General features: G+C 38.4%; 1 protein-coding gene across 1 annotated transcript; it reads left to right on the plus strand.

Moving 5' to 3' along the window:
• The first annotated feature begins 4,455 nt into the window (after window positions 1–4,455).
• On the plus strand, window positions 4,456–6,643 carry foxc1a (forkhead box C1a). Its single transcript, XM_063461612.1, has one exon. It carries the CDS (start codon window positions 4,734–4,736, stop codon window positions 6,150–6,152), a length of 1,419 nt encoding a protein of 472 aa, XP_063317682.1. The 5' UTR covers window positions 4,456–4,733; the 3' UTR covers window positions 6,153–6,643.
• The last annotated feature ends 8,455 nt before the right edge of the window (window positions 6,644–15,098 follow it).

Here is a 15,098-nt window from a genome sequence, read left to right on the forward strand (position 1 = left end):
AGCAGCTAAAGACGATAAAACAAGCTCTAAGCAGAAAATTCATCAAACGCATGAAAATAATTTCATTCAACATGTCACTGAAGGGAATGAGACCAAAGACCGCAAGAGACAATGGTCCAAGCTACGAGCTGCTGTATTTATATGGGCCAGAGAAGTGGTTTGCGCCTTGAAACAGTCAGTGTCAGTGACAAGCACAGTTATTTATGTGAGATATTTTAATTGCGTATAAATAAATTACCATAATACAGTAATTACAATAAGACAAACTTTTTTATCATTAACAACTATAACTATTTACAAAAAATGTATGACTGTTATTGTTAGTTTTGTCGTTGTTGTTATTATTCTAAGCAAAGAAAGTAAAAGCAGAAAACGGAATATCACTGTAAAGAAGTCTAGATTAAGAAAAGAATGTGAAATGTCAGTAGTACCCGAGAAAATACTCTAAAAAGTACAGCACATCTATCTATCTATCTATCTATCTATCTATCTATCTATCTATCTATCTATCTATCTATCTATCTATCTATCTATCTATCTATCTATTATAGTGTTACTGTCAAAATAAAGTTTGTATTAGAATTGTACAGCTTTTTCCAACAAACAATACAGTATCATCCTGTAAAGAAATAAATAAATTAAATTAAAGATGTTTAAATAAATTACAGTATGGTCCTTGTAAAGCTACAGGAAATCACCGATGCTCCCAATTTACTGTAAAATATTACAGTTTTGTTTTCATTTGTTTCGTTTGTTCATACTCACCACTTTATTAGGCAAATGACTTGTGAAATGAATGATCGTAATGTTTTGGCTACAGTAAGAAGCTTTTTGTTTTGTTTTTGTTTTATTTATCTATTTATTTTAATATTTAAAGGAATTTGTGGCACTATACTAGTCATTGTTAAAATTAAGGTAAAGATAAAAATACACGTTTTGATGAAGGGAATGTTTTACTAGCCTAAAAGGTCATGCTTATACACCGCAACCACTGTACCACAGAAACGGTTCTTTAGTATGCTATTTATGCATACTAAGTTAAATACACATAATCCATATACAACCTGTTTACTCTTTCAAATAGGCCAAAAAATTGTCTGATTGCCATTTAATTAATCTCTTTAGTCCTGTTTGACACGCTGACCTGGAACATTAGAGAGCCACAGAGAAAATGCTCTTCCCTGGTATCCTGAAGCACCTGTGGAAATTATTTTAGTTTATTCGCACATTTAGTGCATGAAAACAACAAGCAGGCTTTTATGATCAGTTTTGCTTCGTAGTATTTAAGGTTGTGCCTTTCACATAACTGACGGTGCCTGTTTGTGTTTTCTGATTTGCTCAGTCAGTCAGCAACTGTAGTACAGAATTAGATCAGGAGATGGCAGCAGCCGCTAAAAAATGTTGTGAAACCCATCTCAGTGCTGCTCAGGGGGCTGATGTGGATTATTGAATGTAATTAATATCCTGAATATATATACCGTTACCATGTACACAAAAAATTAAACAGACTAGTTCGTTGGCCGCTATGGGTGATTTTTAGGAAGTTTCTTTTTTCATATTTTTTATAGTTCCTCTGAAAAGTTAGGATTAACGTTAAAGGGTTGATGGCCACAATAGCAACAGCTGATAAGAGCTGAAATAATTCTTACATACTGGTCATATTTCATCCCTTCACAGTATGATCCAGAGGCCATGGTCAAGACATGAAAACATGACAAGGTAAGAACATACTGGAACTGTTGGCATTTATTATGTATAACCATTACAAAGATTTAACACCATCCTCACTGCTATATCGTAAAACAATATAATAACTACTACATAGTATTACCAATATTAATTCACACATTAATTAACATAAAAATGCTTATTCTTGTTTTATTCTTTCAAAGAGTGGTAAAAAAAAAAACAACCTTGTGTCTGTGGAACTTTCTCATGCGTTTCCCCACACTCAGTAAAATGGCAGCTCAGGCGCCCTGAAAGTATAACCTGGTGACCGCCCAACTTCTCCTTTAATCATTGTTTTATTCTCAGGTAATGCTCAGTTAGTTTAATCTCAGTTAGCTCTGACCCCTGTATGACCTCTTTGCCTTCTGTGCACCATGACCACTCTTGCAGCCCCTTCACACAGGAAGTTGTATGCGCTGCACTGACAGCTAGACTGGATGAATGGCCAGAAATTTGTGTTGCGCTTGCTTCTGTGCTCTATCCGTACTTTTTTCGGTCACGCTCGCTCTCTGCCATTCTGCAGTTTTATTGGTTGGGAGAACGTACGTCATACTGCGAGAGCGCTCACCGGATGGCGCACTTATCATCGCACTGGCAAATCGTTCGTGCGCGGTGTGAGCCTTAGGAAACGATATGTTTCAGAGCGCATCGGCGACATTGTTGAATTGTATGTTAATGTCTCTTGGCACTGCTTTACTGTTTCACTGGTTTGTGATTCTCCTGATCCTCAAAATACCAACAAGTCCCTGTCAATGCGGGAAATGTGGTGTGACCACAAACAGCTCTTATTTCAGTGTCGCCACTGTCTCATTAATAAATTATTGCGTTTGTAGAAATCAGCTGAACTTCATGAACTCAGCAAAGACTGACATGACGACAGGCTGCAACTGCAACTGTACCCTTTCTGAACACTAGAGGGAGCCACGTTCATAGTGATTGGGATAAACCTCCAACAGGCCCCCCCGCTCTGTTTCTCCTTTTTTTTACACTCCACTAAAAATTCAAGTTTGATGTATATATTTTTTCATATTCACAGTATCGTATTTGTGTTTTGAAACATCGGTTGTTTAGCAAAACGATACAGCTTACAATATAGTTAGTTCATTCAAAATTCACACTTTTAGGCTGTTGTCATTATATTTGTTTATATTTTCTTTATGTGGTTTGCTATGATTTCGGCCCTTAGTATAATATTATTAGTAATTATGAAGGCGAAAGACAGAAAGTGATGATCAACATAAACACACAAATATGATAAACTGACGGCAAATTTAATTTTTAAACAAATTATATCAGGAATATATATTTTTTATTGAGAATAACATCTCCATTATTTGTACTGACACTGGTTCGAGAAAAGACATACATAAAGCGCCTGAAGTTGTGTTTATTGATTTGACACTATGTCATGTTTTTCACTGTGATCCAGCCGTGAATTCTTTTCTTTCTTTCTTTTTAAAAAAAATAAAGGGTTAGGGAGGAGTGGGTGAGCAGGCCGTGGTATTAAGTAAAAGGCCCGTCGTGAATTGTGTAAACAGCCCAGGGCGGTGGAAAAAGTTCATGCCCGGGTCCATGTAAGGAGAAACCAGGCCACTGCACGGATATTTAATTAAGACGACCTGCGAAGGATTACAGCGATATTGGGACTGTAACCTTGTCTCAAAATGATCATTAACAATTTCATGCACCGTCTCTCTTGACAGTTAGGGGACATCTAGGGCCCTTCAGGGTCGACTTATTGAACTGTTTTTTATATTTGGTCAAAATGTCTTATTTATCTGATTTGCGCTTCAGACCTTTTACATTATAAACTCATTAGAGTTTTTTTTTTAATTACACAAAGAATTAAATCTGGGTAAAGAAACGGAAGAACTGTGCGTGTAAATAATTGTTTGCTGATGCTAAAATTATTCTCTACAGTCCAGTTTTCTTTAGGATAATAATTTCCAGATGAGCTTTCACCATCACCGCGCAACAAATATTCAAATATTTTTTGATGAAAAGCCACACATGGAAGGTGTCGTCCCATTTGGTTCCCGGTCCTAAATGCTCTCCCTGAATAAACTCTCACACCTCTGGTCACCTGAAGCCCAAATTGTCTCTGATTCTCGCTGTAATGAGGTCGCACTTAACGCCCACTGCCAGCACTGTGAGGTTCTCTCCCGCTTTGATCTCACACTGACCTACCTACTGCTGGTGTTGAATGTTTTTAACCAATCAAATGCACTTTAAAGATGTTAAATTGCACCATTTGGTTCGCTGGTGTCAGCGCCTTTTCTGCAGAAACAAAAAGGAAATATTGCAATGAAATAACTTCTTTTTCAGAGCAATGACCGTAGGAGAAAATGTAAATTAAATACAATGTGATTGTTTTAAAGGGATCAGAAATATTTTGGCACTGAAAATAGCTGACAGTTACTGCACTTCTACATTTGAAATATAATTATTTGTGCCATTTCAGCTTAATTAAATGTCTTGTAGACGATGTCTGATCTTAACACAGCGTGCGGGGAAATGAACTCCATGAGCTGACTGTGTACATGTTGCTCTGTCGTGTCCGAAGCTTTGGCTGGAGCGGACTGGGAGTTAGCGACACCTCCTAGGTTTCTTTCTTTTTTTTCTTTTTTTTTTTGTCTTTCTAAAATCCCTGAGTGTGGCCAGCAGCTTTCTGCTCCCTTTGCACGCCCGGACATCCCATTGGACAGCTCCTGCGCTTTTGTAGGCGGAGCTTCCCTGGCAGCAAAAAAGGAGGAAAGAATTTAACTGCGCAAAAGTCCTCTGTAGTGACGGATGTCCGAAGTTCAGAAGTTTTTCAGTGTGCGTTTCATTGGGACACAAGGATGGGGACAGCTTAAACACAACAAGTTGCACTGCGGTTAAGACTTTTCCCTCTTTTGCTTTTTTTTGTCTTGTGATTTGAGCGCCACTATCTCCAAAGGAGATAGAAGAGGAGCACTCATTCTGCGTTTTTTGGAGCTTTATTTTTGCCGGATCAAAGTGAAGACATGCAGGCTCGCTACTCCGTCTCCAGTCCCAACTCACTGGGCGTCGTGCCGTACATCAGCAGCGACCCGAGCTACTATCGGGCCGCAGCCAGTGGGGGATACACGGGGATGCCAGCGCCTATGAACATGTACTCTCACGCGGCTCATGACCAGTACCCTGCCAGCATGGCCCGGGCGTATGGACCCTACACACCCCAACCTCAGCCCAAGGATATGGTCAAACCCCCTTACAGTTACATTGCGCTCATCACTATGGCTATCCAAAACTCGCCTGACAAAAAGGTGACCCTGAATGGGATTTACCAGTTTATCATGGAAAGGTTTCCATTTTACCGAGACAACAAGCAGGGCTGGCAGAACAGTATCAGACACAATCTGTCTCTGAATGAGTGTTTTGTTAAAGTGCCCCGTGATGATAAAAAGCCCGGTAAAGGCAGCTACTGGACCTTGGACCCAGACTCTTACAACATGTTTGAGAACGGGAGCTTCTTGAGAAGGAGACGGCGTTTCAAAAAGAAGGACGCACTAAAAGAGAAAGAAGAGCGGCTGCAGAAGGAGATACCGCCGAGGCAACAGGGCCGGGAGCAGGAGCAGCCGGTGCAGGGCTCCCAGCCTGTGAGGATCCAGGATATAAAAACCGAGAACGGGGCGGTCACGCCACCTCAGGCCGAGTCGCCTTCCTTGAGCACCGTTCCCAAAATCGAGAGTCCAGACAGTAGCAGCATGTCCAGCGGGAGCCCCCACAGCATCCCCTCCACTAGGTCCATTGGTATGGACAGTACCGAGCACCACCAACATCACGGCCAGGCCTCGACGCAGGGCTTCAGCGTAGACAACATCATGACCTCCCTCCGGGGATCTCCACAAGGGGCCACTGAGCTCAACTCCAGCCTCACCGCCTCCACCAGGACAGGTATAACACCGTCTTTGTCCTTAAACTATTCTCCAAGTCAGACATCTGTCTATAGTTCACCCTGTAACCAAAACTCCATCTCCACTACCTCCAATGCAACTTATCATTGTAACATGCAAGCCATGAGCCTTTACGCTGGGGACAGATCTAGCCATTTGGCACCGAGCACCACCGTGGACGAAACGTTGCCAGATTACTCAGTCACAACCACCTCATCCTCCCTGACCCACGGTAATCTAAACTCTGGGCAGGAAAGCCACCATCCCCACCAAGGAAGGTTGACCTCATGGTACCTCAACCAGGCCGGGGACCTGGGCCATCTGGGTGCAGCTTACCCAGCACAACAGCAGAACTTCCATGCGGTCAGAGAGATGTTTGAATCCCAAAGAATTGGCTTGAATAATTCACCTGTGAATGGGAATAGCAGCTGTCAGATGTCATTCCCACCAAGCCAGTCCATCTATCGCACATCGGGAGCTTTCGTGTATGACTGCAGCAAGTTCTGACCAAAAAAACAAAACAAAAACAACCCAAAAACAGGGTCAGTATTTCCCCCTCACGGTGTTTGAACTCGTTCAGTTAAATCCAGCGTTGTTGCCCTTCCTTGCCTCCCTCACTCCCACATGGACTAATATGAAACAGAAAACAAAACAAAAAAAGACTTGATCTTTCTAAAGAACAGTGTTACTGCAAATAACACGTAAGTCTCCCTTTGCTTTTGTGGCTTTATGTGATGTGTTAAATATATGTCACTTTTGATGGACGTGTAAAATGCATATAGTAATTTATTTCTAAACTGTAGCCGGATATTATGGACCAAACACCAAAAAAAGTGTTTCTAAATTGAACTGCCTTAAGTGTCCTAAAAAATTGTTCCATTATAAAAGTAAGAAAAAGGAACGTGTATATCGCCGTACTATTTCAAAGAATCTTCATTTGTTGAAAAAATATTCTGAAGGATTTGTTTGTTTGTTTAATAAATTGTCATTTTATGAGAGTTAAAGTTACGCCTCATTTCTTGCAGACTTGAAAACAGGCTCGCGATATTTTACACCCGATCTGTTAGTTTAGTGAAGTGACTAAACTAACAGATGTGACGGATTTAATTCATTTGATTGTGTATGTGTGTGTTTTGTTTCCCAAATAATTTAAAGACAATTAAATATATTCGTACTGTGATCTGCTGCAAGGACACGACCTTATTTACACATAAAAGTAAAAATTCCCTGGAGGTCGCCTTATATCTTCTTCATGAGAGATGTAGAAATTAGGAAAAATATTAGTATGCATTGTTTCTTGTTCGTACTTCATACAACATACATATATATGTAGTTCAATCTCAAGTAAGAGGCGTTCGAGTTTTTATAACAGATGATTAGAGCTCAAAAAGATCTTTAGTCAGAGCGCCTGGAAAGAGCCTGCACACAGCACAACTTTGTTTTGGACTGCGTTGTGTGTTTACTGGCGCATACCAGCGCTTACTTAATATCATACCGCACATGCCAAAGATAGTGCCGTTGTCACTTCAGTTTTGATGTCTGAGTTCTCACCAGTCTGACATGACGCTAACAAACATAACCGTCACGTTTTTTTTTTCAATATATGTAAACCGCTATTTTAAAAAGGTTGTTGGTATTTAACTAAAGACAAATAAGTAGAAGTTAGTCCAATTGAGGTTTTACTGTAGTCCTCGGTGAAAGGTGATGTAAATATATATTTATTAATAGCATAAATTTTGTTTTTCCTTAGTACGATTATTGGTAAGAGTCGCTTACATGCTTTAAAATGCAGCTCATGAATTACCTTTAAAAAGGTAAAAAAGGTAGCCCACTGCTGTATTATATGTATATATATATCTATATATAGATATATCTATATATATAGATAGATATATAGATATAGATATATATATACGATTAAAGCGACATTTTATCTTATTTCACTTTATAATTTATTGCGAGTTATATTTATTAAATACAGACAAATATTTATTTTAAATATTTTTCTACTTTAGTAGTCTTTAATGAAATAGCCTTGATAAAGATCTGCAGTTTGCATAATAATAATAATAATAATAATAATAATAAAGGCATCTCACCCATTCACACACACACACACACACACACACACACACACACACACACACACATATATATATATATATATATTATAGCCTTTAGTTGACAAATAACTTGACATAACTTGTAATAACTTACAGTACAGATTTTCTACTCGAGTTTCTGTTAACGCCGTTTTACTTACTTACTTTTTGAGGATAATTTAGAGGCTTTCTATAAAATAGTTTCCCACTGAACAGAAACGGAGGACAACGCGTCCACAACTCCGTGACTGACGACAAGTCTTATTACATGTTTTAAAACCCAGTTTCTAAAATGGAAAATGGTTTGGATCTTTTTCTTTCGGTAGCTGCAGTCCTTTATATCAACATGAAGAATAATAGAACAAAATAACCCGATCTGTTTAACTGCATGCCACGTGAATATAATATGAGGCCTTAAAGCATGTCTATATTTTTATGAATAGAAGTCCAACTTAGCACAAAATCCTGCTTATGTGCGTCTTCCGGGTCTCCGATTGCACCATAATCAGGCTCATAAAAGTCATTAGATAGTTTCTCAAGTGTAGGCCTAATAAACAAACGTCGTGTTAGTCAAAAGATTGATGGCGCTCTCACAGAATGGACCAGGTCAGGAAGGAATAAAATTCAATCAGAGAGCTGGAATCGTTTTTCATGAGACGGAAAAGGCAGAGAGGGAGACGGGGGTCAATGAGGAGGATGTCGGTCGCCAGAGCACCATCAACAATATAACAGGACATAGCACATACAAAGAGAGCAAGAGAAAGAGAGAGAGGGAGAGGATGATGAGTTAGTTTGATTTATCCCATATGATTTCGATTGCTTAAAACTGTAAACATGGTGAACAAAATGTTTCAGAAACGACTTTCAAATGTGCAGAATTTAGACATGCCACAAAAAAATAAAAAAAAATAAATAAAAAAAGATTATAGGTGGTACTAGAATGATACTGCAGGGGAATCAGCAGCATGCTGGAAGTTTCCTACGTGGGGCCCGGGGACTTTCATCCATCCCGAGGGTTCCCACAGCAAAATAGGTACAAATTAAATTTCGCCTTCATTTCCTTTTTCGAAGGAAGGACTAGAATGAATTTTTTTTCTTATTCATTTGCTTACAGCTATATTTCCACCTACAGTAGAGATGGCTATGACCGTTATTTCTCACAGCAAAACACTCTAATCAGATGTTGCTCAGAGCTCAGTGTCATTAAACATGGCACGTCTTTTTATGGCTCCCTAACAAGGAGACATTTGGAGACTACTGTCTGAGTCTGTGTAGAGGCTTTAGTCTGCTTCTCCCTGAAACGTTCCGCTACATTCCTGAAAATGCACAACATCCCTCACTGCTTTGGGTCATCTAGCAAAGATAAAAGAGTCAGTGCTGGTCCTGTCTTTAATATAACAATAAAGAATTAAAAAAAATTAAATATGTTACATCGTTGATTTGAAAGCAGATAAAAGTTGTGTTACACGAGCTTCCTCTTTTGAAATATATTATAGAGTATGATTTTTGTCAAATAAATGCTACAGCTTGGTCGTAATTTATGTTTCATAGGTTTGACTGACACACTACGGCGTCTATAGGCGGGAGGTTTTGTTTGGGGGTCAGGTCAAAGTTCAACAAATGCACCTAAAAAGTAAACAACTGATATACGAGTAATATATATATATATATATATATATATATATATATATATATATATATATATATATATATATATATATATATATATATATATATATGCAACAACATTACATAATATATTCTCCTCAATGTATAGATTACAGCTAATGAAAAACAATGATGCGCATGCAGGTAGCAAGTCAGAGGCAAAGCTTCACTCCAGCTTTAGATTTGACTTGTCTCAGTCAATGTGATGGCAGATTAGAGGTTTATATTTTGTTTTATCATAACTTGTTATGGCTGTGGGTAAAAGTTTGAAGTTTTCTTTGATATAAACACGGATATTTTACCAGGACAAAGGACAGTTCACTTTCCTTTCGCCATCTCTATAGTATTTTTAAGGTCGTAAAACAGTGGCCTTTATAAAATTTGCAGTTGTTTTTTATAACTCATGAACCAACTACTATCTAAATACTGGATTATTACGTTGGCCTCGACTGCGACCAGCTGTGTATAAAGCGTAAAGTAGGTCTACCTTGACTGAACTTCTTCCTCCTAACACTACCTGCAAACAGGAATATACTAATGCGTAATTTCGGATATGCACCTTTTCTTTTTCTTTCTTTTTTTTTTTTTTTTTAGTTATTCCCCCCCTGTTCCGTTGGGTTTAAAGGGGGGAGGGCAGAAAAGGAGAAAGTAAATGAGGTAAAGGCTCAGCGAGCCCCTGCAGACTTTGTGCACCTGTATGGCTGAGTGACCACAGCTCAGTATGGAAAATGCTGTGTTTTAGCTCTCGGTTGCTACAAGCGCCATCTGTTTCTAATTAGGAGCCCATAGACTCAAATTCTGTCTGCTCTGCGGCCAAAAGAGTGAAAGGTTGGAGGTCCAACACTTGTCTTTCTGAGGGAAAAATAACCGCCGCATGCAGCCTCTCATCCTGCACGTCTCATTTTCGAGACAAATGATAATTTTCAAAGAAATGATTCACCCCGCTTTGTCAAAACAGGCCGAGTAGCGAGCTGTAAACAAAGCTTCTGAATTAAATAATGATCCTGAAATCGTAAAGCATCCTCAAATAAAAAAGAAATGTACTCGTACAGACTTCATAACCACTGGGAGGGTGGGATAATGGAGTACTGTGAATTCATACCGTTGGGAAACGGCCGACCTGCGAATAACCCGACAGCCCTGGCGAAATACCTAAAAAACGAACAGACTTGCCTTCAAGTTACACAAAACATGCTTTTCTGCCGCTCAGGCCTGCGGTTTCTAATTATAGCACATTTTAGACACCGAGCACTTGAATGTCCTAATCAAAAGTGGAGCATTACATTGATTTATTGTCATGTACAGGTTATGATGAAAATTAATTTGTTTTTAGTCATATATATATATATATATATGTATATATATATATATATATATATATATATATATATATATATATATATGTATATAGATATATATATATATAGCGAGAGAGAGAGAGAGAGAGAGAGAGATAGTGGTCTTCTTTGATCGTCTTTATATCGTCTTTATAGTCGTTATATTCATTTTACGCTTGTTAAGCATGTTTAACGCGTGGATTCTTGAGTTGAAACGTTATAACAAAGCGGTTTACACAATTTTAAAATTAATAATATTTATCTAAGAAGTTCTCAACGGTCTGTTAACAAACAAACACTTGAAAAAATCCGGGCCTTATACTTATATGGGGTAAATACGACGTTCATACATGAATACCTACATACGTAAACAATTCTTTGCTAAAAAGAAAAACAAACAAAACAAAACAAAAAAGTTTTCCCGTGAAGAACGGATTCGGTTGCAGTGTTTCTGATGGCAGGCAGTAAAGTGCACCAACTTGAACTTTGTAACATTGTGTCAAGAGAGGGCCACTTCAAAGCTGTCGAGCTACTGCTATTTGAGCCACAGTAGCAGTTGTCTGTGTCTTTCGCGGGTCTCTTCTCATTTATGGCGCAAGGCAGCCACTGAGCTATGAAAACACGGCCAGGAGACTTAAACTGTTGTAAGTCCGAGATATATCTCAAAGGGAAGCTTTCAACTCTTTTTCTTATGACTCTACAATATTTGTTTTTATCATAAGAACTAAACTAACATATCGGAATATTTGAATAAAATATAGTTTATAAAATGCAAACGCAGTTTTCCTTATATATATATTTTGTTCATTTATTGAATACATTTTACCAGTCAAAAATAATTGAATTAAAGAAACTGAAACTTGGAAAATAAAAAGACACCGAAAAACAAAGGTCAACGCTATTTTGTTGAAATAAATTTGCTCATGACATTCCAAAAATAATTGGAGGTTAATATTAATATTATTTTCAAGAAATGCCGATTAAAATATTTATTTTCTTTTCAGCTGATCAATCCAAATACACACATTTCATTTGTTTTCTCCAGACTCCTACCTTTTCCTCACATCTTTTAAATTCAGGAAGGTGGGTGGGTGACCAAAAAAACAAAAACACACACACAAAAAAGGACAGTCCTGGAAGTGATTCTTTCAAACCCACTCGCAACTCCACCTCTTCTATAGTACTTCCATGGAAGAAAAAGGATTGTAACACCAACTGAGGCAGAGACAGTGATGAATTAGGATTCAGAGTAAAAGCTATCTCTCTTAAAATAGAAATAGGAGCGTGGCTTCACACACACAGGAGGTGGATCACTGAAGAAAACATGTGACTAAAGAGGTAAATCAGTGCATAGTTTTATACCATCTTTTTGTCATTTAGACCTTGGCAGAGTGTGCTCTTCTGTAATATTCAGTATGTGTGTAATAATTAATTTCAGAGTTGTTTTTTTTTTCTTAATGTATGGCAATCCAAATTGTCTGCTACAATCTTATAAAGGGTCTTTGCTATATCTTCAGATAAAATCTTAAAATCAAAAAGACTACAATGCTGACAACAGCTCTGGGCCCCCGAGGTTACACTAATCCAATATAATGTATCGAGTCAGAGATGAAAATATCTGATAGCATATTGCTTCTCTCAGTCATGGCCTACATGGTGGTCAACAGGTCATGAAATTATCTGATTAAAAAGTGCTGACAATTCAGAGCTACTACAGCTAATCAGAATGTCAACAATAACACATGTAATTAGGGAAAATCTCACGCCACTCTTTCCTCCCTCTTATCCTCAGTCCTTCCTGCCTTTTTAATATTGCTGACAGATTTGTTAAGTGATGTTTAGGCAAATGAGGTTTAGAGTAATCATTGGATTTATTTCAGTCACTTAGTAATTGCACGGCTGTATTCCTCCTATTTATGTGATGATAGCTGGCATCATGATTAAACACAATTTGAAGCTTGAAACATAATCAAGCTTTAAATGTTTCTTGATCTTATTAATGAATTTCCCTTCAGGTCAGAAACAGCAATTGTCAAAATAGCATTTTTTTTTAAAATATACAACACAATGCTTCACTAACTGTGTGTGTGTGTGTGTGTGTGTGTGTGTGTGTGTGTGTGTGTGTGTGTGTGTGTGTGTGTGTGTGTGTGTGTGTGTGTGTGAGAGAGAGAGAGAGAGAGAGAGAGAGACAGTGTATGTGCTGACCCATTGGTGTGGCTGTGCTGAAGAGACAGGCTTGCACTCACACATGCTGCTTCCTGTTACATCTCCAACCAGAATAGTAGGAAGCAGGGATTTACCTGCACCCCCCCCACCCACCCCCCCCACACACACACAGTCAAACACAGGCAAGTAAAAACAAATCGTTACCATTGAAAAGAATAACTGATGAGGACAAAATTGAAGTTTCATCAACAGTGGCTCTATTGCCTCCATTATTCATGTAATTTGTGACCTGAAGCAGCATCAACACACAGTGCAAGTCAATTGAAATATTAGAAGACAGAGAACAATGAAACGCTTTACAATCACAAAGTAAACTTCCATCATTCTCACACATTCTTGCAAAATTCGTAATACGATATACCCATGTGTGGAAAATGCAGTGCTCTTACATTTGAAATGTACAAATTGCGTGTCTCTTTGCAGTGATTCAAAATGTAGTGCAAATGTCAGCTGTCTGAGTTTGTGTCAAGCGGACAAACTGCCCTCTGACCTCTGAGAAGGAAAGCCTTCCTCCCGACGGTCTGTTTCAGCAGTCAGTTGTTTACTTTTCAGCCAGTTAACAATTTTCTGTTTTAAGTAATCCTTTCTCCGTTTTCATTCTTGGTTGTGTTACAAGCAGAATTCGAAATAGAAACACAGGGGTGAGTATGATAATTTAAGAAAATTGAGTCACACACACACGCACGCCCGCACACGCACGCACACATACATTACTTTTATATCAGTTGTTTATTTTTTATGCATTTCTTTAACTTTGACCTGACCATATATATATATATATATATATATATATGCAATATAATGTGCTACATATATGTAGGAGCAGGGGTGAAGGTTTTCTGCTTTCTCTCATTCTTAGTATTGACTTTAGAAAACACCTACATACCCCAAAAGTCAGAACTTGACACTCAAAAGGCACTGTCAACTGCTTGGACAAATTCAAATATTGCCAGTGGTTTTCCATGAATTTCTGTTATGTGCGCAGGTGTGAGGCTTTCTCTGTGCGGTGAGAGACAGCCAGATGGTGTTTGTGTGTGATGGCGAGCAGCAGCGATACAGCGGTGGTTCCTTTCACAGATCAGCACTCATATCTCTGTTCCATCTCCAGGTTCTCAGCTCATATAAACATCCCCAGTTCATGGGCCTCTGATGTTTCGGCCTTTGTGTTTACAGTGAGAAGTCAGGCAAATATGTTAACTTTACGACAAAGAGAACAAGGGCGAACAATAGACTGAGTGGCCGAATGCTTCAATTGGTTATAGAGAAACATTATAATTGTTCCATCACGCAAATGGGTGTTTATTTATGATAAAACATTAGTAATTGCATAAAAAAATCAAATTTTAATTTTTCATTCTGTTTACCAAACATTTAAAAACACTGCCAATGTTGCTAAATTCCTTTCAGTTTAAAATATTATTATTTTATTTCTTATCCCTTCTTGCAACATTGTGGAAGCTGTAACCACACTCTACACCCACTGGTCTGCACACCACACTCTACAAGCAATAGGAAACATGCCCAATTACATGACTTCAGCATAGCCAGGGGCTGACCCAAAAAAAAAAAAAAAGTCACGTTTCAGCATTCAGAGCCTTTGGCCACCAAAATGAAGAGTTCAGGAAAAGTGGAATGAAACACACACACGCACACGCATGCAAACACATGTGAATGCACAACTCTGCCAGAAGGTTAAATTGTCTTTGCAATGAAGCAAATGAGATGTAACATTCACTTTTGAAAATAGAGCTTTGTCTGAAAATAATCTTGGTAAAAATAATCATGCACATTTCCAATCAAATCCAAGCCCCATGCAATGCTACAACTCCAACATCAAAGCACAGCCAGAACAATTGTCTGCCCCTGCTCCTTTTAAACTGCCTGTTTTTCATCTGGAGAAAGCAGAAAAATCCCCTGTACATCAAAGAGGTAGACAGAGAAAGTAATTTAGTCTTATCTTAATTGAGCTGCAATTTTAATAATGATCTTACACATTGGGACCGAGGAGGAGCGAAGGAGCTGCAGGCTGCAGGAGGAGAGTCTGGCTTCCCTGTGCTCCACTGCTCTACTCTGGTTGTCTAATCTCAGTTCCAGACATGTCATTGGCCAGTGATTTATGA

The sequence above is a fragment of the Pelmatolapia mariae genome, linkage group LG18 (genome assembly GCF_036321145.2).
Source record: "Pelmatolapia mariae isolate MD_Pm_ZW linkage group LG18, Pm_UMD_F_2, whole genome shotgun sequence".
NCBI classification, from domain to species: domain Eukaryota; kingdom Metazoa; phylum Chordata; class Actinopteri; order Cichliformes; family Cichlidae; genus Pelmatolapia; species Pelmatolapia mariae.

What these genes read in the sequence shown, in the direction of transcription:
- foxc1a (XM_063461612.1), top strand. Translation starts at nt 4,734, where the DNA reads ATGCAGGCTCGCTACTCCGTCTCCAGTCCCAACTCACTGGGCGTCGTG.